The sequence below is a fragment of the Labrus mixtus genome, chromosome 9, assembly GCF_963584025.1.
Source record: "Labrus mixtus chromosome 9, fLabMix1.1, whole genome shotgun sequence".
In the NCBI taxonomy this organism is placed as follows: Eukaryota; Metazoa; Chordata; class Actinopteri; order Labriformes; family Labridae; genus Labrus; species Labrus mixtus.
Window position 1 is genome coordinate 4,232,453 of NC_083620.1, and position 22,827 is coordinate 4,255,279.

Sequence of the window (22,827 nt, forward strand, 5' to 3'; positions counted from 1 at the left end):
GCATGTGTGAACAAGCAACTCAGGAAGACCAGGAGTGCATATTATGTGAAAACAGCTAAACTCGTTAATTAACAATATCATTCATGTCTTGTCCATTTCCTACATCAGAGTCTTGTACGTGCTCTTTCACAAGTAGAACTCCAGATAGCAAACATGTGGCTCATTAGCTTCTTCTGCAAAATCTGCTTTAATGTAACAAGGAAAGAAATTAAAATCAATTTCACACAAATTCCCACCAGATGAGAGAATTGGTGCAAGTTTACTAAAAGCATTGTATTTTATGTTTTTTTTATGTATACATGAAATGTCATGCTTTTCTTTGTTCTATATTTAATTACACATAAACATTTTTCTTTTTTTGCTGACAGAAGAAGATATTTAAATTCTTTACTCAGGATTTTAAGGAAGCTTTTCTGGACTAATTTGAGGTTTTTCTGACCTCTGAGGGACTGACTGATAAATTGATTGAGAAAAAATAAACTGAAATAGCTGCACTACTCAAATATAAAGCCATTACATTTGTAAATGTTGCTACCAGTAAGGCTGTTGTTGGTATATAAATTTGCATTTTGCTCCAAAGCTGCTTAAAAAAAGAAGAAAAGACTGACTTTCCTCCCATCTGTTGGGAGATCACGTCACAAACACAGTCTACAAATTTGCCCTGCAGTTATTTTTGAACCGTGCTTTGAAGTAAAGGTTAACTGAGTTGATGTGCTGTAATGTAGCTGTTAAATGCAGGATATGTTTGTGTGTTGGTGGTTGTTTATCTCATGTAGTAACTCTGTGTTTTTTCACATCAGTGTCGGAGGAGTCGACTCTCTGAAGATCGAGGAGATGGAGAAGATGCTGAAGGAGGCGCAGCTGGAGAAAGCCAGACTTATTGAATCAAGGGTGAGGCACCATTTGAAACGCAAATATCACAGCGTGAAATCTGGATTCCTCACGATCCATACCCGCTGATGGATGAGCCTTCCTACACTTCTCCTCTTGATGTCTTTACATTGATCATGAATTTGAAATATGAAGCTTCAGAACAGCAACTTGAGGTGCCCGTTCTTTTTTTTTATTGACCTCCATGTTTCAAACGTCTTCATCTCTTTGTGTGCTGATGATGAAGCTCAGAGTAATCAGTATCATGCTCTAAAGCTTTTTCTCCTACATTTCTCTATCAATTCTCTCGTCTTTCACTATATGAACTCCTTTTGTTACTATTCCACTATAAAAGACCTGACCCCATTGAAAACTGCTCTTGAACTGATCTACACAGTTATAGGTCTGGAAGAATATTTAGGTTTGGATAAAACTACATTCAAGCATACCCATCTCAGAGAGTCTCATATAAAGTCCTCTGAATGAGGAAACTAGTTTACAGTCCCTCATCGCTTGACTCAGAAACCCCTCATGTCTGCCATCATAGCAAGTTCTTGTTTGTTCTACTTTAAGGATCAAGAAATGATTTCTGATGAGATGAGCTGGGCTTAGAAAGACCAACTGTCAATAAATACAGAAATAAATGAATAATAATATGATCACCTTCTGTCTTGTAGAAAAGACTCTTTCAGCATCTGAAGAGTTCAGTCGACAAAACTTGTTTTGGACTGTGTCCTGCAGTCACAAGAGAATTAAAAAGAACATAAACAGAGATCATACAAAACATGTAACACTTCCACATATACATAAAAAAAACTTCTTCCTGCAGCAGTGACTTACGGCATGGCCTCTTGGCACTTCCTACATTACCTGTTATTCAGAATATGAATGTGCACTAATGAATGTGTAAAGCAGTTCAGCGTGGTGTGAGGGACTCTGCGTCTTCTTCTAGAGATTCAGGGTTTAACCCAGAGGTGCTGCTTGTCAACAGGCAGGGCAGGCAACTGTTTTGGGGCCCCTGAGGGCTGACACACTGTAAACCACAGCAGTGTCTCAAAATGTGCAAAGTTTGCAATGACAGTAGGAAACCCCCCTAAAAGGCCCCATCTGACAGCACTCACTCATATAATACTAAATGACTGAATGATGCCTGTCTAGCCCTAAGTCTGTGGGAGAGACACTTTCATAACATGACTTCCACTGAAGAAATGTGTTGGTGTCAGATTATCTATTACATGATTGGGACGGTTGCTGTTTTGAGGGGCCCCCTGCCTCGGGCCCCAACAGACTCCAGGATCACCACTGATCTAACCAAAGCGCTGCCTGTGACATGTGAGATAGAAGAAAAGACGTCTAATTTCAGTTACAAATCTTTTACATCTCTCATCTTGATTTTAAAGGTAGAGACTGTAATATAAGGAGCAGATGGATTTAGAGGAATCTACATGTTTCCTCTGAGTTCATCACAATTCAGAAAACCTGTTTTTTTCCCCTGATTTAAGGTCTGATGTCCTAAACAATGTCAACAGTATAAGGAAGAGTTAGTTTCAGTGAGCCTTCAGTTCAATTTCACTGTCAGGATTCTGACTTTAAACATGCAGAATAATTGTATTTTCCCCCTACTGGTTACCTTCTGTGTCGGAGTTCCAGCTGAGAATAAAAATGTACATAAATGTATGAAGCTCAGGCAGAGTTCTGGCTGTAAAAAAAAAGAGAGAAAAGGGGTTCTGTGCAGCGCCCATCCATGGATCAAAAAAATACTTAATGAAAGCGCTGTCCTCCAGGAGCGAGAGAGCCTGGCTCGCCGTCAGATGCTGGAGGAGGAGAGGAGGAGGAGGGAGGAGGCCGAGAAGAGACTGCAGGATGAAACTTTCCACCGGCAGCAGCTCGTGGAGAGGGAGGTCAAGATGAGGTCCAAGAACTTTTCTCAGGTCAGTGAAATCAGACGTAATTGAGTCTGCATGGTGGAAGAGTGGAAAAGGAGTCTCCCCGTCTGAAAAAAACATGGCAGGGTTTAATGGATATGAGTGTAGAAGGTGGATTTTTGACTAATACATTCAACCATTTTCAGACTGAAAACACCATATCTCTAGTTTTCCTTCAGGGTTTAAACCTGTATGAGAGAATTTACCAGCAGAATACACCACATGTCTTCACGGACTAGACTAGAGATATTTGAGGTAGTCAATGAAGTGAAACTTTGAATTCACACTCGTCCTATAGGGCTTTCACACATGCAGAAAATTCCTGATATTTTCAGGAGGAGCTCTATGTGTGAACGCAAACTACCACATTTTTCACACAGACTTCAGCCTGGAGTTTCTCCTGACAGCCCCCCTAGTGTTTTTTTATCACATCAAGACGGAGTGCTCCTGAGAATTAACCTCGAGCCAATAGGAGCAGTCCTCCTGAAATGATCTAGATATTTTCAGGAATGCATATCGTGAAAACGGCTTTACAATCTGGGTGTGGGGCATTTTGCACCCTGACTTGATTTGTGTTCAGTCCAGTGTTTTCCCACACATAGACAATACATGGAAGGGCCAGCCAACTATTCACATCAGCCAAAGTAAATTTATCCACTTTTTCTACATTTTTTCTTCTTCTTTTTTTCATACCGTATATGATCGATATCTGCGAATGAACTAGTAAAACTGGTGAACTTACTAGTGTAGGTGTTTCAAATAGGACCTGACACATGTTCTGGAGGTGATCAGATTTGTTATGTCGCTCCTGTAAATGCATTGATTGAGGTGTGGCGTCTCATGTTGAATATCTCATACCATCAACACAAATATGAATAATTAGTTAAATGTACTAGAAATATTGTTGTTGAATAGAGAGGGTGACTGTTTAGTCGTTTATACAACTAATCTTGCACATCAATAGACAAGACAAGGAGGCAAAAAGTGAAATGCTTTCTCACATAACTGTAACTTTAACTGTATCAAATGTGACTTGTGAAGCAGCTCTGGCCTTCGTATCTGTCTCTGACTGAAGTAGTTTATGTTCCTCCCTCATCCAGGCTCGTCCGATGACTCGCTATCTGCCCATCCGGAAGGAGGAGTTCGACCTGCGCTCCCACGTGGAGTCCTCGGGTCACAGCGTGGACACCTGCTACCACCTCATCATCACGGAGAAGATGTGTAAGGGCTACCTGGTGAAGATGGGAGGAAAGATCAAGTCCTGGAAGAAACGCTGGTTCGTCTTCGACCGCCTCAAGAGGACCTTCTCCTACTATGTCGGTAAGAAGAACACAAGGTGCCTCATGAATGTTACAGTATTTATCTAAACATAAGACATAACAGTTCAATATATTAGTGCAGCGATGACACTTTCAGTAGTGAATATGTAATAAGAAGCATAATGTCAATAAGGGAAATGAAGTCAAACACTTCATGCTGTAAAATCTGCTGCTGGATTCAAATGGATGTCTCAAAAGGTTCTTACTCTCTATTGGTTGATATAATAATCAAGTGAAGCCTTTAATCAATAGGGAAATGATATCTGTGGTATGGTTTGGTTCTTCAGTAAACATAACAGGAGTTGTTTTTGAAAACACGAAAGAAAAGTAATCTGAACCTCCTGATTAAACTTCAAGATTCAGAATTTAAGAAAATATCAATCTCACCCGAGTGTCACAGAGAAGAGTTTTTGGTACTGGATCGTTTTAAAAACACGCTTGAGCAAGTTTGTTAGAGAGTTTTTTTGTGTTCTTTAGACTCTTGAAATGACGGGAAACTGTTGTGAATTATAGTAGTTTTATATATTTATAGTATTGTATAGTTTTCACTGTTTGGCTTCATATCCAACATCTAAGAAGACATGAAGAAGTTAAGCTACAGTATATCCCCAAATATAGATGCATGAATGGCCCCCTGACACAGACGGTTCAGTATATGACCTCCCTTTCAATATTAAAGTTATTATTATTATTATTATTAATAATATAGAAATATATCACAATACACTCATTTAATCATAAAGCTACATAAGAAGAAACTTCAAACCCTGCCCTTTGAACACATCATGTTTTATCAGCTCATTTCACTCTTTATTATTCTGAATCTTTAACTTAATTAGATAATGAAGCTGTCTGATAAAGTACAAAGGAAAAAGTACAAAATGTCCTATTGAAATATGTAAATGAATATATGTTGGAGTGTAAAGTAAAGATGTCACAGTGTCAGATGTTTTTGGTTAAGATAGTAAGTGTCAAACGATTCTGATACCTGTTTCAATATCAGTAACTCAAATACACGTCCATGGCACCTTTAATGGGTCATTCTTGTTTTTAGTTCCCAAAAAAAGCCGGAAAACACCTTCACACTAAGTGCACAAATACACCGCCAACATATTTGTGCAATTGAGACTGTGTTCTCTCTTTTCTCTACTTTTCAATTTTATTGATCATTAAAACAGCAGAGAGTGTTTCTTTTTTAAAACAAGTGGTATCCAAAAGTATGAATGTATCCTTAGTGTACAGTAAAATTAATACTTAAAACAAGGATTCAAATACAATGCTTGTCATCAGTTTTATTCCACCAATAGCAGCATTTCAAAGCAAAGTGTTCCTGTCTGTTTTTGCAGCCTGTTTAAACACAGAGTTAACTGTGTTATATTCATCAGAAATTATGTCAACAAAGAAAAAAACACCATCCCGTGTGTCAAAGGTTACAGATTTTCAAACTGCCTGCCATGAGTTTAAACACTCTGCATGTAAAGTGGTTTGGATTTTCCTGCCGTGGATGAGTGACAGACACAACCTGTGTCCTCAGGACCTTGAGCAGCAGCAGCAGCAGCAGCGCGGTACATGCAGTGTGAGGCGTTCACGGTTGTGTAATTTGCCACGGCGCTGCGAGCTCTGGGACACTTGTTCGCTGTCAGCGCCTTTGAAGTCCTTCACAGGGTTCTGCTTAAAGCTGCTTAAAGCGTTACCTTGTTGAAAGTGAGCCCGGGCGAGGGGGTGTGCTGAGATCTACTCTGGCAGTAGTTAAAATGCGCTCGGCGCTGCGCTCTCTCAGAGGAGGCTGATTGAGATGCATCGCCTGTCCTTGTCTGTTGACCTTGAAACAATGAGAGACGGGAGGTGACTGGAGTAAAGTCGTGAGCGCTGCTAATTTGCAACCAGCTTTTTTGTGATTTAGATGCAGGCAAATGAGATGCAAATCCAGGGCTATTTGAATGCTAAAGAGGTCATTAGCAGATAATAGCTGCGTGTTAAAAGGAAAAAGTGTTATTCCTCGAAATGAAGCGCAGCCTTTCTACCTACTACTCTTTAAGTTGGCTTGTGGAGTGTTTGTGCCTGGAGGTAGAGACGGGTGTTGAGTTCCCCAACTGGTTCCTCACTGCAGTTCTGCAGAGGCTGATGAAACAAACTGCAATGATGTACAAGAGTAGCGTAAGAATGCAGCCAAGTGTGAAAATACAATGAGAGCTCCATTGGTTTAAAAAGCAGAGAGAGAAAAAAAAGTGCTGTGCTTGTCTTTTTCCATCCATCATCAAAAACTATAAATTGGTCATGATCAAAGTGTGATTTTGTGCTTCTTTTTTTTTTTTTTTTAATGGGCGTATCATGCACCCTCCTGTCGGTATTCGAGGTGACATGCACTGATGAGCCTCGTTTTCTCGAGCCAAAACAAAGTCTGCAGTTGTCAGTTGTATTCTTTGACCAAACCCCACGTTGCTTTTCCCCTCCCCACAGACAAACATGAGACCAAGCTGAAGGGTGTGATCTACTTCCAGGCGATAGAAGAGGTCTATTACGACCACCTCCGCAGTGCCACAAAGGTGTGACTCCAAACTCTCCTTTCCCCTCATTTATTTCACTGTTTTATTTTCACCTTTCATTTCAAACTGTCTGCACATTCTGCCGCTTCTTTTTCTCCTTGTTTGTGCTTTTTTAATTTTTAATTTATTTTTTTTTGCTTTGGTCGGCTGCTGTCACAGAAGGGATTTTTCAACTTGAATATCAGTGTATGTATCCACGCTTTCTTTTCACCCTTCTAACCCCTCTGATCTCTGTGTGTACTGAAAGTGAGCGCGTGCAGTGATGGACAATAGTTGATGGCTGATGATGCATGTTTTAAACTACTGCTTGATATGTATCTGTTTGTCATTTAAATCCTGTTTGATCGGCCGTCCATCCCAGTGTTCCCGTGTAAAACAGTCAAGTGATTAAAAAAAAAAAAACTGAAATCTGCTCAATCATTATGTCCCAAGCATAGATGGTATAAAACATGGACGCAGTGTCAGTGACATCACCCACTGGTTTCTGAAGCAGAGTTTTGAAGATGGTGGTCTCTATCCTGGAAATGCTGACTCAAACCAACTGTCAGTCGCCATAGAAACAGGAAAAGATGTGAAGATGATGCAGGCCTTTAGCAGCTCAGCCACACCTTCAGTGATGCATAACTTCACCTTATTAAAACCAAAACAGATGAGTAGAAAAAATTAATTATAAAAAATAAAATCACCGACTGTACAGTGTGTCCTGATAAAAACATGAGCTACTCAAAACAAAACCGTTTTTGTTTTTTTAACCTGACTGGAATCAGTTTATTTTAGGCAGCTTTTAGTGGACACTCAAGGAACTGCAGTTTTTGTTGCACTTCTGCACTGGCTTCATTTATCAACATCAGGGGTTTCTGCTTTGGCTAACAGGGTGAATATAGACCTCCAGTCTTGAAAAATTAAGCCAATGTGGAAGTGCAAAATCCTGCAGTTCATCGAGTGTCTGCTTGAGGTTGGCTCCAGGAAACACTGGAAGTCACAAACACATGACTGACGAAAAAGCAGTTTTTACAGCATAAATAAACATGTTTACATCCTGGTACTAAAAACAAAATAGGTCTGATTTGTTATTGTCATAACTGGCTCACACTGTACGGGTGTTGATTTTATTGATTCAGCATCCCGTAACTTAAGAAACGACTCATTATGCTTAGGGTAACATTGATGAGTTTAATATATCATTTATAAAGTTAAAATGACCACGGTCTTAATGCTAAACCTGTTAGCATGTTATGAGAAACATCTGTGAGATATTCAAATTTAATTTGAACGATTGCTTGTGACTTTGGAATAGTAATATTCCTTTAAATGCCCATCTCTAGCATGTAGGCAAGGTTGTTTAAATTTCAGAAATTATGGAAACTTATTAAATACTTAATCACCTTATGAATTCACACTTCAGTTTGTGAAAGGTTGTCCTGATAAATACTTTGTATCTGATCAGAGTATAGGACAGTGAGGAGGTGTGGAGCGGGTCCTGTCAGTAAACATGGGAGTGTGACTCAGGTTTTCTGTATGTTCTTTTTTTTTTTTTTTTTCCCAGAGCCCGAACCCCTCCCTGACCTTCTGTGTGAAGACCCATGACCGGCTCTACTACATGGTGGCTCCGTCAGCGGAGGCCATGAGGATCTGGATGGATGTGATCGTCACAGGAGCGGAGGGATACACACAGTTCATGAACTGAGAGAGCCACGGACAGAACAGGTGACGAGGCAGATCTCTCTCCTCACAGACTCTACAGGGCCACTTCCTGTTTCCAGTCCACAGCGGACACAACGCCTTCTTTGTTACGTTTTTAATCTCACTCTTTGATTTTGTAGATGTTTTCACCTCCACAATTTTCTACCTGATTCTGTTCGGATTGAAAAAGGGAGCCCTCGGAGGACACACACACACACACTTAGACACACCTGTATATAAACCAAAATGTATACCTGTCAAAGACTGTAAAAAAAAAAAGCCTTTCTATATTGCCAAATGGAGATCGTATAGTTACTGTTTATTGAAACTTTTGTATTATTTGTTTTCTTTCAGTTTTTTTACTTTTAGAGAAAATTGCCAAATGACATAAAGCCAATGTTTTGTTTGAGTGTTTCATCATGAGTAGACAGAATAGTTTTAAAAGAGTCTTCAATCGAGGGGTGTAATCATTAGGACATATATTAGAAAGAATCTTATTCAAAATGTTTGAGTCTATGAGAAATGTCAGTAAACAGGGACTGAAGAAGTCCAGAACTCGTCTTTTAACAGTGAAACAGTAAAATATCACAAGTCCCTTCACCACAGTGCTGCTCTTAGATTAAACACTAAACCACCAGTATGGAGATAGTGTTGGTGCAAAACTGTAAACTGGATCAACAAATGCCCACACAGACGAAGATATGTAAATGTATTAAAACATTAAAGGCAAGGCTGGACGCATGAAGATTATCCACGATAAGCCTGTGAGCCCAAACTCAGGGCAATCAAACCCAGACTCACACAGTTGTAGATCATGATACCAGTGTTCATTTTGGCAGCTATTTTAGTCTTTAGATGAAAATATTTAATCACTTTTTAACCGCATTTGAGTTGTTTTTACCCTTTATAGTTTTAATATAGTTTTAGTCAATTAAAATTTATTCAGTTGTTCATTTTCATCAAAAATATTTTCCCTCTTGAAACCGGCTAATTTAGCATAATTGTAAAATTTGTGAAACACTTAAAGGGAAGATATTGCTGCAATTCTAATATGTTAAGTAGCCTACTTAAACGTGACACTGATACACTTTAAATTCAGGAATTAAACTTGTAGCGGAGTTCTTTCACTGTGTGTCAAAAGCTGCTTTTAATATGACTCCTGGTAACATTTTAGCACAGCAGAGCTACACGTTTAACCGAGTCCCAGTTCAAGATCTGTGAACACATTTGTGGATCTATTGACACATTTAAAAACAGTTTTGCACCAATAGTGTATCTATTAAAGTGTAGCATTTACAGCACATTAAGGTACCCAGTGCTACATGCTCGACGTATCACTTCACACAGGTTAACCAAAGTATTTGGAGGTATTCTGCTAAAGCTTTGATCACTCACAGCTCAGGAGTCCACTCTGCAGTTCTCACTGTGGTTCGACCAGTACAGGCTTTGAACAGCACGTTCTGTTCCAACATATTTTAGCTGTAATGTTCCTGTTGATGGCAGAGCTTTGGCAACAGTTTATCATTTGATTTAAAAAAATAAATAAAAAGAAGGTAAATCTATAATATATAAGTAGGTGGACTCAACAAAACATCCAACAATCAGAAATAGACCCCAAAAGGGAAGCCTGTTTATTGGTCCAACCATAGCTGTCACGATCTCATAGTGAGTGTGAATATGTTGAACAAGAATATCTCACTAAACGCCTCCATGCTGCCGACTAAAGGTACAAACTCCACACCTAAAAACAAAACGGCTCACCTTTTTGCCAAGTAGCCATTAGCTTACTTGATGATGCTACAACACAGCTAGAGAGCAGCCATCATCACTGCCAGCCTAAAGCATATCCACCAGAGGGCGCTACAGAGGCCACACCCACACAGGAGGGGAGGGGGGGGGGGGGGGGACAGACTAATGCAATTCAGAACCGTGCCTTGACTAAGTGTTGTTACTGATGCCGTGTCTGTGAGTCCAGCACAGCCTCATAAAGGCTTCAATCATATGAATGCATCTGTGTTTGTGTTGCTGAGCTGTGATGCAGTTTTCTAACACATTAAAGGGACGACTGCCTTTAGGATCATTACAGGCAGATGTGAGATCAGAAGGCCCTGAGTGCAGTGGGGATCAGCCGGGTAACTTTTATTATTTGAACTCTTGAGTCTACAAGACTCTTTTACACGTCCAGGAGCTCTGGAGGATTTTAATGGTGTCACAGAAAATAACTTTGAACTATGGTTGTGGAATACGGACTGAAAAAAAACTTATTATTATTATTATTTCAGCAGATCTGATATTGATTTGAAACTGCAAATAATGTTTACTGCTTCTCCAGATGTTTTTCAGACTTAATCATATAATACAGTTAGTGTGAGGGGAGGGGGAACTGAGGAGAAATCCTGTGTTATGTGGGAATCAGAGAAGCTCTGGGAGTACAGTAGATCATTAATGTAAATAAAACTTAAACATTTAAACCCTGTCTTAGGTATAAAATTGATAAAACTGATTCATAATTGGCTGTTCCCTAAAAGCGGCAACTCGGGGCATTGATTTCCAAACATGTGGAGGATCAGTAGTTGGTGTTGGCCTCTTCAAAGCTACTATTTGTTGCATTATGGGAAATGTAGTAGGTTTGCCATCAAAGGTTCTTCACAATTGACTACTTAAGCCGCAAGTTTTCCCAAAAATCGCTTTATTAACATTTCCAAGATTTACCTTTAAATCAGACATACAGAAAAAAAAAAAGTTGAATATTTTGTACATTCACTGATGAAGAGATAACTTTTCCTAACTTGGTTTGCTGATGCCTGTTGGTACTGTAAAAAAAATTTGGTGATTTGAGACAAAATAACTTCTTGAAATGAGTTGTAAAGTCATTTATTTTTTGGATGAGACGTTATTATTGGTTAAAGTTGGCAGCCTAACGTCTGCACAACCTTTTAATAGAACACCAGACCTCTGATAAAATCACACAAATGTCCCCCTCAGGTTAAGATCCCCACTGTGACCTGAGGCCTGCATGCATGAGAACAGATAAAGAAATCTTCAGCTTTAACAGACTCTATGTGACGGGGGGGCTCGCCTGGCCTCTTTAACATATCGATCATCATCACATTGTGACTCTATTGATCAGTTTGTAGGTAACACATGCAGGATGCTTTTTTCTGTGTATCTTTTTTGTTGTTGTTGTAGGAGCAGAGGAGAAAGTACGCTGTGATTATTGGAGCATGTGGAACTGTTGTTTGGTTTCATGTGTCGGTACAGTGATGATGATAATTTATGGTTGTGGTGCCTGAGATAGTGACAAGTTTACTTAAAAAAAAAAAGAAAAAAGGCAACTAGTGATAAAAGACCTTAATATATTCTGTCCCCTTGCCTTTAATTTCTCTGCACAGTGTGCAAACCAAACTATTCAACACTGGCAGGGCTGTTAAATCATGTCTGTTGATAGTAGGTGGTGTGTACGTTACTGTCGTTATCTATGTTAGAAAGAGAGGAAGCTAAATATACTGTAAAGAGGATGCCTGAATGATTAAATATTACTATAGAAATCTAACAGTATTGTATGGAAAGAAGTACAATTTTTACTTATTTTTGTCATTTTAGAAATTTTATTGTCACCCGGTTACAAATTGTACAGTAGTGATGAATCAATCTACTTTTTTTAATGGTACAGCAGAACACACACACACACACAAACACACACAGAATAAATCACCCAGCACTCATTAAACTTTGATTTTTTTTTTCTTCTAGACAGTAGATCCTGTTTCACACAAACACATTCATAATCAATACTCGGACCATACTGTGTTATTGGTACCCGCGTGTCTCATGTGTTGCTTTCACATATGAATTATATGGATTTTGTTGAATCTATTAAAAATGAACTGTTACAAGATGTCGGCTGCTTTTCTTGAACTCGGCAGGATTTTACCGCGAAGGCTCCGGTGTTGAGAAGAGAGACAGCAGTAACTCCTGAATATCTCACTGATTATTCATTCATTTTTCTGACTTTTTTGCCGGTCGAGAGTTATTGAGGCTGCGTTGGCAATTATAAATGAAAGTTTTGACAGCTTTTTGGGTGCAAATTCAGCAGGCTCATCTCGCTACACAGCATGGAAAACCATTCACAGAAAGAGCAAGCTCAAATCCATCAGAAGAGCGAAATCTCAAAAGATGATAGGATGGATTATTTGCATGGCAGCATGTGGTAAGGAACATTTATATATCATGTCCTGTACAGACGGGCACCGGAGCAAACTGTGGGGTTCACCCCACACAGCAATTAAACTGAGCGTCCAATGCCATTTTTTTTCCCTTTCCAGCCATTGCTCTTGTCGTCCAGGAAGTGAATGTTTCGCAGAGCCTTGACATCATATCCGGGGGATAATGTCAGTAAATTTGAGTTAAAACACAGACTTCACTTATCCTGTGCGAATGCGCCGCAGGAAACACAGACGTGGTGGGGTAATTTCTAAATCACATGAGGTCTCCAGGTAATACTAGTCCCGTGCGAAATAGGGCTTTACACCTGCGTTTTGTCACTGCAGCTGTGTTGGTTTGAGCCTATAGTGTGATTAACTTCTTCATATATGTATTTTTTTTTCTATAGTTTTCTCAGGTTAAATGAAGATAGGGCTGCACCGTGGTACATTGGTTAGTGCATGCCGGGTACTCCGGCTTCCTCCCACAGTCCAAAGTCCACAGACAGGCTCGTTAGGTTAATTGGTGACTCTAAATTGCCCGCACTTGTGAATGTGAGTGTGGCTTGTTATCTGTCTCCAGGGCTGCTTCCCATGTCTCTTATTTTTCATTTCCTCACTTCTCGCTCCTCTCGTCTCAAGTCTCTTATTTCGGGACCAAGGAGCGAGGTTCAAAGATCGAGGAAACAACTTGGAGGAGGTATGATCGACGAACCATAAAAGCATCTTTCCGGGAAGTCTTTGACAGACACGCCCCCCTCTCGAATATCACTCATTGATTGGACGCTGCAGCGGATCGGATTTCAATGAAACTTATCAACATCAGCGGAGTTCAATAACGATGAGAAGACAGTCATAAAATGGATGGATAGATATGGATGGATATATGAAGATAACTCCGCCCCTTTCATGTGAAAGTGCTCTCTCAAAGAAACTCTCATGTCAGGTTTAGTGAAGCCAGATAACCGACAGATACCTGCTCCGTAGTAAAAGCCCCAAGACGGACTTAAACAAGATGAAACCCCCTCCCGAAAGAAAATGCATCTCTCTATTCGTGTAATGTTAGAAACAGCCAGATACCAAGTTTGAAAAGTATTGAGAGAAAAATAATTATCTAGAAGTTTCTTTCTGCTGCACAGAGATTCTTCCAACAGAAAAAAAATCCTGTCAGGCTTTTCTGCAGGACTTCCATGTGTGTTTCTTTTATGCATCATTGTTGCTGTCACCTGCAGAGGAAACAGTAGTTACCTGTAATCCACCAACATGCATTTACAATAACGTCTCAGTTTAGGTTGTTAAAAAATATAATACATTTTTCCAATTAAATTTGACATTCATTCAAAAACCTATGGGTGAAAAAATGTCTGGGCTCTAATTGAATACTATATGTTATACAATGTCTTTGGGGTGTTTCTGAAGAAATGATGAAAAAAAGCTTGTGCATGCTTGTATCTGCATTCAATACAAAAGAGACTATCAACACTCAGAATGTAAATGTAACTTACCCTGTGTGCAGGAGGAGGTGTAGTCAGTGAACGCCTCATCACCTGAAAACAAAAGAACACCTTACGTTTAGATACGCCTCAGTATGACAGAGAGATAAAGATCTGGACCCGTATTCACAACGTCTCCTAAGTACTCCTAGTGCCAAAACTCTAAGAAAATTCTTAGAATGAAAGTTATTCACAAAGCGTCTTAGCCCTTAAGAGAGCTCCTAAGGTGTTAAACTTTTAGGAGGAGTGAGGAGGATTTTTAACAGGAAGAAGAGTTTCTCAAGCTGAGGAGGAAATGGAGAAATGTTCTTAAAACACTACTTATTGAATATTTTTGACTCGGGGCAGAACAGATAAAAATGATTTGTGCAGACATTTCAATCCGTCTATGTCTTTTTTCAGTACAAAGTGAGACATGCATGTTGAGTTTCTCTACATGTGCTTACCTCCACAGGTGAATCCCATCACTAATTAAGACTGTACATGCTTTTATAAAGATCAGCATGTGAAGTCAACCCAATCTGATTCAAACTGATAATTAAATCCAACATTTTTTTTTACTTTAAGGGACTGATTCATTTATTTTAGGGCTTTTTATGTCTTTATTTAAGAGATGGTGGATAAGCGGATAGAGTCAGATATCAGGGAGAGAGAGAGTGGGGAATGACGTGGGAAAGGAGCCACAGATCAGACTTGAACCCGGGCTGCCTGTTTGGAGGACTATAGCCTCCATACATGCACGCGCTAACCTCTAGGCTACCAGCTGGAACAGAGTATATCTACATAATTTACATCAAGGAATATTATGCGGTGACTTTGGACATTGTTGTCTTCTTCTTGTAAGCTAACGTATGTTAACTGACGAGCCCACTAAGCTAACGTTATTCACCTGAGAGGTAAAAGGTTGAACTCAAAGTCTTGGGAGAGTATTCAGGATAGAAAGTAAACCAGTTCATAACTTTGAAACCGGAACATTGACCAGTTCGTGGTACATGTTTGATAACCTCAGAAAGCTGCTAATGAAGGAACCTCAACCAGGAGATCTTAACATTATTTAAGCGGAGGGGGCAGGACATCAAGACCGCAGCTCTGACAGACATACCATACTGAAAATAACTAAGGCTCCAAATGACATCGCCAGTGTTAAGACGGCAGCCACACACACACACACACTCAGGCTGGTCTAAGTGGCACTTGGCAACGCCGCTGGTGGAGATGTCAAAGGCGCTGCAGTCAGTGGGAGGGGGGGGGGGGGCTGTTATAAAACATTGCGATCTGGGGTGAGGGACGGTACATTTTGATTAAAACTTACAATAAAAAATAATCTACAAGTGTCAGAACAGAAGCTGCTAAGAGAAAATGAAAGAAGAGTTTTCTTTCTAAATTATGAAGCAGTCAGGTTGCTATGTTGCGAACCCAAAAGCTTCAGTGTTTAGCCAGCTCTTCATCAGTCTTGAATCATCATCATTAAGCCTTGTATTTATTATTCCTTTTGCTTATATTATGTTTACATTAAATGTTGTACTTTTTGTACATTGAGAGCTCAGTTACTGAAGACAAATTCCTTGTGTGTAAGCAAACATGCCCAATAAAGCTGATTCTGGTCTTGATTCTGATCATGTTTCTATGTTCAATTGTTTTTGCACCAAAACATCAAAACAAATTTACAAACTTACTTGGGAATAAACTCGATTCTGATTTTGTTCTTTCACCCCTGGCCTTCCTTTGTCTCTATTTTATTGTTACAGTTCTGTCACACATTCTGTTGTTGTCTTTTTTTGGCTCGTCCTGTTGTTGATTTACCTGAACCAGCACGCAGCCTTTTCCACCGGCCTTAACTTACGTACTCTCCAGGCACCGTGCTCAGCTGCTTCTCCTGGTACAACCGCCTGTTATTCTGATCCACAGTGAAATGTATTTTCTGATTCTTAGACTCTTTCATCATCACTTTAACGGTGCCCTCCTCGCTGTAGGTGGCAGTGGCATATTTAACCAGAGCCTGGTGGGCCACCACAGTGTCCTGACGAGCAGAGATCTGTCATTAGCAAACACTTAGAGGAACTTTTACATTTTACATGACTTTTTTTACATTCCAAATAATCATAGAACTTACTAATCTATTTCCCTCTTGTTTGCTTGCGTGTATTCATATTATTTCAGTCTGTTTCATTCATTGACAATCATTCTTGTCATTTTCTTTGGAGTCATGGTTTGGTCACACAACTTTAAAGGAAAGGATTTTTTTTTAAAACCAGATGGTGAAATGGTTTTAGTTGGCTGATTGGTTAGTCACCACTCTACCAAGTCTCTCTGGATACTAGACAGTCACTGCGGATAGCTACCTCGATAGGAAACGGTGATTTTCAACGGTGATTTTCAACGGTGATTTTCATCTTCTTCCCTCTGGAGGTTTTTGAATCCCAAGGTGCAGAACGAGGTGGTTTTAAAATAGCTTTGCTCTGGCTGTTATTACTGAGCTCAACAAGCTGTAGTGATATCTGCACATATTTATGTATTATTTATTTTAGTCCTGAACTCGATTTTAATCTGGATTTATTTACACATTGATAATTCTCTCTCTTAAAAGCCATGATTTCTGACATTTTGCAGCACTTTAATCATTTTTGACCATGTTTTACGATGTTTTAAATCGTTTTCTTGTTCTATTATATGTTGTGTCATGTTACATCTAATAGAGCACTTGAGAGTTCTAGTTCCTCCTCGACACAAACACACACCCACACACACTCACCACCTGCCAAACTGCCCAGCACCCTTTTTACAAACAGAGAATCCCCCGAGGCTCTGTCCTTTAAGCCCATTAAATGCAAATATTAATATTTTCTGGCAGATTTCTTCACAAAGTCAATTATTAGGACGCTCGCTGGTGCCAAACACCTCCCACTGCGTCTGTGTTTCATTTTTTATTCTCTCATCAAATCCAGTGTGAGATTTGAGCTGAAAGTATTTTGAGTTGAACAACAAAGAGCTTTAGATAAAACGTTCTGAAATGTTCCCTTACCACTGATGCAACCAAAACATATATTATTAATGTTATTTTGCTCCTATTATACAAAACTTTTAACCTTAAGTTTAAGTGACAGGGGTGATATGAAGTTAAATAGTTTCTTCCTCTTCAGTTTGGGATTTGTTGCTCAAAATGTTTGTTGTCTGTTTAAGAAGGTAGAAATGTAATACTCCTTTTCTTACTCTAAATATAGAGACTGAAAGTGCTCAAACACTCCCAGAACTTTGCAATATTTGGCGATACATTATATATCTAATGCAACTTCAAATTTTAAAGCAGACCACCGAGGGCCATCTGCCATCCTTGGACCAATCAAAGTCTATTTTGATGCTGCAAATGCTCAAATAAAGCCTTCTTGCTTTTGAACCACGAGACGCGTAGACAACCTCCTATTTCGATCCTCCTACTTTCTTATTTATTGGATCTGCAGAGTCCCTCTGCACCTTTAAGAAAAAGCTAAAGACCCAGCTCTTTCATGAATACCTACTAACTTAATGATGATGGTCTCCATATTATTGATGATGATGATGGTAATGACGATGGTTTTTGTTTGATAACGATGACTTATAAGATGGTTTCTATACTGATTAGAGCTCTCAAGAACTGCCCTCAATGTTGTGCTTTGCCTCTGGTCACTTCCTGTCAGCACCTGTGTGTCCAATCAGACTCAAAGCTGATCGTTTGCTCTTACTGACATTGTTCCCCTTTTTTCTAGATCCTTGTACATCGCTTTGGATAAAAGAGTCTGCTAAGTGAATTGTAGAATTGTAGTAGAATTGTATTTGTGTAACTCCAATTTACAATTTTAAAAGGTTTTGATATGAAATGTAATGTTTTAAGATTTGATGTACAAAACTTTACTGGTCAGGTTTGATTAGTTAGTATGTCTTTTAATTAATGATTCATCACATTTCTTTGTCTGACTGGATTAAATTTGATCCATTTTTGAGAGTGTGGTTTAAGATATCAGTGAGTGATACTTGTCTCTAAATGTGTATCCTTATCTAATCCGGCTGTTAACATGTGTGTTGCATTTTGAGGTGCTGCTTGTCAACAGGCAAAAGTCACATCATTCATTCAAAATGGTTGAGGGGGAGAAGCATCAAGTACCTTTGGGGAAAAGTAATGACTGTCAAGTTAATGCACTGGTTCTCATTCTGTCATTAAACATATACGTATGGTCATGCTTTACAACTATCTGTTTTGATGTCAGGTGTTGTGTTATCTGATGGTCACTGACCTCCACCAGCAGGTCGCGGATCACTGTGTCCACTTGGCCCTTTTCTGGTACAGTGGTTGTTTTATTTCCTCACAGTTTGCCCTTCTTCAGAGCTTCTGCGCTGACCTTCATATTCACCTGACCTGTGTGCACACATACATGCTGTTATTCTGAAAGCAGAGCGGTGTATTGATTACCTCTTCCTATGACACTTTGTGTACAGAGGCATCAGCATCCTGTCTGCTTTCACACTCGTTATCCTCCCTGTTCCTGTTCCTCCCCCTTGTTTCCTAACTCACTCTTCCTTATTAATCCCCATTTGTTGCCTTATTATCCCTCATCCTGCTCCATCTTCCAACCCCTCCTCTTCCTCCCTTCACAGCCCACAATCCTTCACTCAGAGGACAAGTACAGATCGCCCCCCCGAGGGAGAGCTTTCTGAGTGTTTCGTCAGAGATGCTACCTGACTTGTTAGTACAAGTGATTGTCAGCATTCCTCTAAGGGGGAGTTAGATGAGTGCAATTTGACATTCATCAGAGCGGTGTCTCAATCCGTGCTGATGGAGGCTGATAGAAATCCTCTGCTTTCAGGGCCAGGCAGCAGAACAAACACAGCCCGCTGTCTTTGCTTCCAGCAGTGAAAACGTAACAGCTGTCAATGCCCTTAATACAGATTCATTAGCTGCTTTTGTCTCATTTTTGTCACTTAGAGTGTTTGTTTGTTATTGGGCAGAACAGACAACGACAGGATTTAATTATGATGATGTGAAGATTGCATTAGATCATTAGTGACAGAAATAGCAGGAGGAGCAGAGCTGTGACTGGTTAGCATCGTTTCAGACAGTGTCATAAGATTTTTTTGTATGACACTGAAAGATATCTGCTGGATAGAAACTGCAAAAGACCTACGGAGATATTATTGTTTCAAATCTATTTACAATCATGTAAATAGATCCACACACATGTAGACAGATGTGTACAAAGATCCACATATGCATACCTGAAGGCACACACCTTTATAAAATTGCTGACCCGCTTCACCCAAACTAACGTATGAGTAAATTCAACCCCATTCATAGTGTATTGCAAACTGCTGAAATAATGTGCTAGCGATGAGAAGCAGACGGGAAGAGCACATTTTTAAAAGCTTTTCTCCCTCATTCCATCATAATCATGCAGCTAAATTAAACGTTGGTAAACTATGAAGTAAACAAACCTTGTGGAGTTCAGGTTTGATTAAAATGACTCCTAAATTGTGACAAGTCACCAGCGCTGTGTGCTGGACACAAGAACGTCTTGGTAAGCCTGTGAGCCTGAGCTCAGGACAAAAAAAAACCTGGTCACACACGTGTCACTCTGCATATTTGTGGATTTATGTAGCCTAAGAATTTGCGGTAGCTTACATGGCAGATGTGTCGTATCATTTTTCTTGTAACTACCAGTTAAGTTGCTACTCTTGGTTTCTTTTTCTATTTTTTTAAAATTGTTTTTTCTTGGCTGTTTGGCCTTTGATTGAATAAAACAGCTGAAGAGCGACAGGAAACGTTAGGAGGAGAGAGAGAAGGGGGACGACATGCAGAAAAGGGCAGAGGTCGGATTTGAACCCTGGGCCGCCGCAAGGAGGACTACTGCTTCTGCACATGGGGCCACAACATATGTCCGTCCGATGTCCCGCTACTCTTGGTATCACCAAAGTAAAAAAAAACTATTTAAGTGATTTGAATAAAAACGTTATCATTTTAATTGTGTAAAAAAGGGAGGGCTTAGCCTGCTAGCCCATTTATACTGACCCTGTACTTAACATATTTAGTTTTTACAATTAAGCTGTGACAACAAAAGTGATGTGGATTTACTGGTGATAATTTTCACACTGGAAGTTATTACTGAAGTTAACTGTAAAGCACTTTGACCTGCATTTGTTCAACCAAAGGTGCAAACTTAGCCTGAATTTAGGATTTAGCCAGCATTATTTCTGGTGAGTTTTGCATTGATACCTAAGGCGGTTGGAGTAACGATCCATGAGAAGGTCAGGCTCTCTTCAGCACACAGACACACACTGTACTGACAGCCAGCACAGTTCTGGTACGTGTACTGATCCAGGAAGCTTCTTGCTGTGAGGTGACCTAACCACCATGCACCCCTCTATCTAAACTAATGAATTTAACATTCTAGACGAGACAATGTCAAATTGTTTGTGAATTGTTTTTTGTTTTTTTTATAAATTACAGCTTACTTTTTTCGTATGAGACAATTGGAAACAGTGTTAGAGTATTCCTCTTCATATGATAGATTGCATGCAGCCATGTCTTTAGCCTCTCAGTGTAAAAAGGAAAAGGCCTTGAGTTTGGATTGGTTCAGATGTTTGGGTCAAACGCCAAATGAACTCTGACAGCATGTTTATCACACGACTCCACACAGCACTTCACACCCACGCTGTCTTTACGTGTTAAAAAAACAAAAAAAAAAGAGCCCTACTTTCACCTCCCACTCTCTGAACTAAAATAGACCTCCTTCTTCAGATTCACTGACTGCTCAGGAGAAATTACTCCAGACTACACGTTCACTGTACCAGAACATGTCATGAAATATCAGAGGAAGAAAAGAAAACATATTTAACCTACCACTCGTGCTACAGGGATGAAATCTGTATCCAATGAGACGATTCGAATCGTGACTTTAAGTAAAAGAAAAAGGAAAAAAACATGTAAAATCATTTAACTATAGCACACAGCCATACATAATGAGGATGACATCACTCCAGAAATGCTGCAACCAAACTGAATCAAATCTGTCCGTACACTTCCCATTTGAATGCCAGCATGCAGGAAGGTGTCCAGACTTCTTTTGACTGGGGTGGCCAGTCAATTAATAATTGACATTTTAAAAATGACAACCAGTGCAGTTGACTTTTTACTGTGATTTGATAATATTCTTTTTATATCATTGCTCACTAATACTACCAACAATGTTAGAGGAGCCAGCATTTTCCTGTGTGCTGAATGAAGTCGAGTCTGGGCTCAGCAGTATGCAGATATTATAATTTAGTCCTAAATAGTGCTAGTGCAGCAGAATTGGTAAGCAGGCTGAGCTGAAGAGTATGTCTGCATCATTTCTGCCACACAGCAGGAGACATTTTTAACACTGTAGATGTCCTCCTAATGAACAACTACAAAGTAAAACATAAATAACCTCAGAACTCACCAGACTGCCCAGGTCTGTAGACGTGGATGTAATCTGGAGGCTCAATGAGGACTTTAGTTTTCTTATGGATTCTGTCTGACGGGTCTCTCTCACCCTCAAGAACAATGCTTATATTCCCCACCGTTCTGGAGCTCACTTCAGGAACCTGCAATACCAGAAAACACACATCTGTCGGAGGAGACACAGCACTTCAAAAGGATGGTCATATTACATGTAAAAAAAGTTCCAACATTTTTTAACTAGAGAAGCAAGAATTATCTGATAAAACTAGAATTAATTACAGGAATCAAAAGCATTTACAGGGGTGTTAGGGCATGAAGTGCCTGACTGAGTGAGGTCTTGAAAATACATTAAGCTATTAGCATTTGGTAGAATTTACCAGTATAACAGAAAAGGCGGAAATTCCTAGCTAACATAAAAGCTAGGAATTGACATGCTTGCTAACATGTTTGCTAGGAAGTGGTGAAAAAATAACACTAGCTAATGTCTTAAAGTTATCTTAAACAGGTTAATATATTATCAGAAAGATTTCCCTCCAAACTTTCACCACCCAGATGTTAATAAGGAGACAATGAAATTATGTCTTATGTGAATGGCAGTTTTCTTTTGACCCAAAACACACAGTTGAACTACTTCACAAGGTTAAAGGCTGGTTATTCAGAGATGGAAGTTTAGTTTGGGAAGTAGAGGTCGGGCATGGGGTGAGTGTCTGAGTGGATGAACCGGTGTCTGACTGGTGCCAGAGGAGAGAGGATTAGCAGCATGTGTAGAAACAATATAAGCATGAGAATAATCATATCATATCTGGCAAACTGAGGACCGTGTAGGGGTCCTTTAAAAACTGCCTACCTTCATCTGGTCAAAACAAATACAAACCATTACGAACCAGAGTCTAATCTTAGAAAGAGGACATACTGGCTCTATTGTCAGAAAAACCAACACTTCAAGCACTTGTTTCCCTAATATCTGATGATATAGTAAGGTCATTTTCTGATTTAATTCAGTTGATATCTTACATATTGCTCCTTTAACGTTGTACTGGGTTGAATGATCTGGCATTGAATAACTGAAGAACCAGGTTATATTTGCACTGCAGAGGAACAGGTGAGCAGGATGATGCAATCAGGAGGTGATTGACGGTGGCTACATCCAGATCTGATTCTTTTTGATAACTGAATCCCAGGTATTCTTTTTCACTCCCTCTGTTTACAATTATTGTAAATTCCAGTGTATAAGACCTTTTATACCGCTGGGACCAATAAGCCAGTGTAAAAAGCAGTGATAGGTATTTTATGGTTCTATAGATCTCAACAGTGTGGTTCTGGAAGTAAACATCCCATT

General features: G+C 39.6%; 1 protein-coding gene across 7 annotated transcripts in view; it reads left to right on the forward strand.

Annotated features, from left to right (window-relative positions):
• Nucleotides 1-12,241, forward strand: part of phldb1b (pleckstrin homology-like domain, family B, member 1b) — a 91,573-nt gene extending 79,332 nt beyond the window's left edge. For 5 of the 7 annotated variants that reach the window (XM_061046014.1, XM_061046013.1, XM_061046015.1 and 2 more), the window contains 6 exons: nt 801-891; nt 2,655-2,801; nt 3,896-4,115; nt 6,575-6,660; nt 6,820-6,846; nt 8,207-12,241. In XM_061046014.1, coding sequence (XP_060901997.1) covers nt 801-891; nt 2,655-2,801; nt 3,896-4,115; nt 6,575-6,660; nt 6,820-6,846; nt 8,207-8,347 — 712 coding nt within the window. In that variant the 3' untranslated portion in view covers nt 8,348-12,241. The remainder of the gene's footprint in view (nt 1-800; nt 892-2,654; nt 2,802-3,895; nt 4,116-6,574; nt 6,661-6,819; nt 6,847-8,206) is intronic. The other 2 variants (XM_061046016.1, XM_061046018.1) reach the window with 1 other exon arrangement.
• Nucleotides 12,242-22,827: the final 10,586 nt, after the last annotated feature.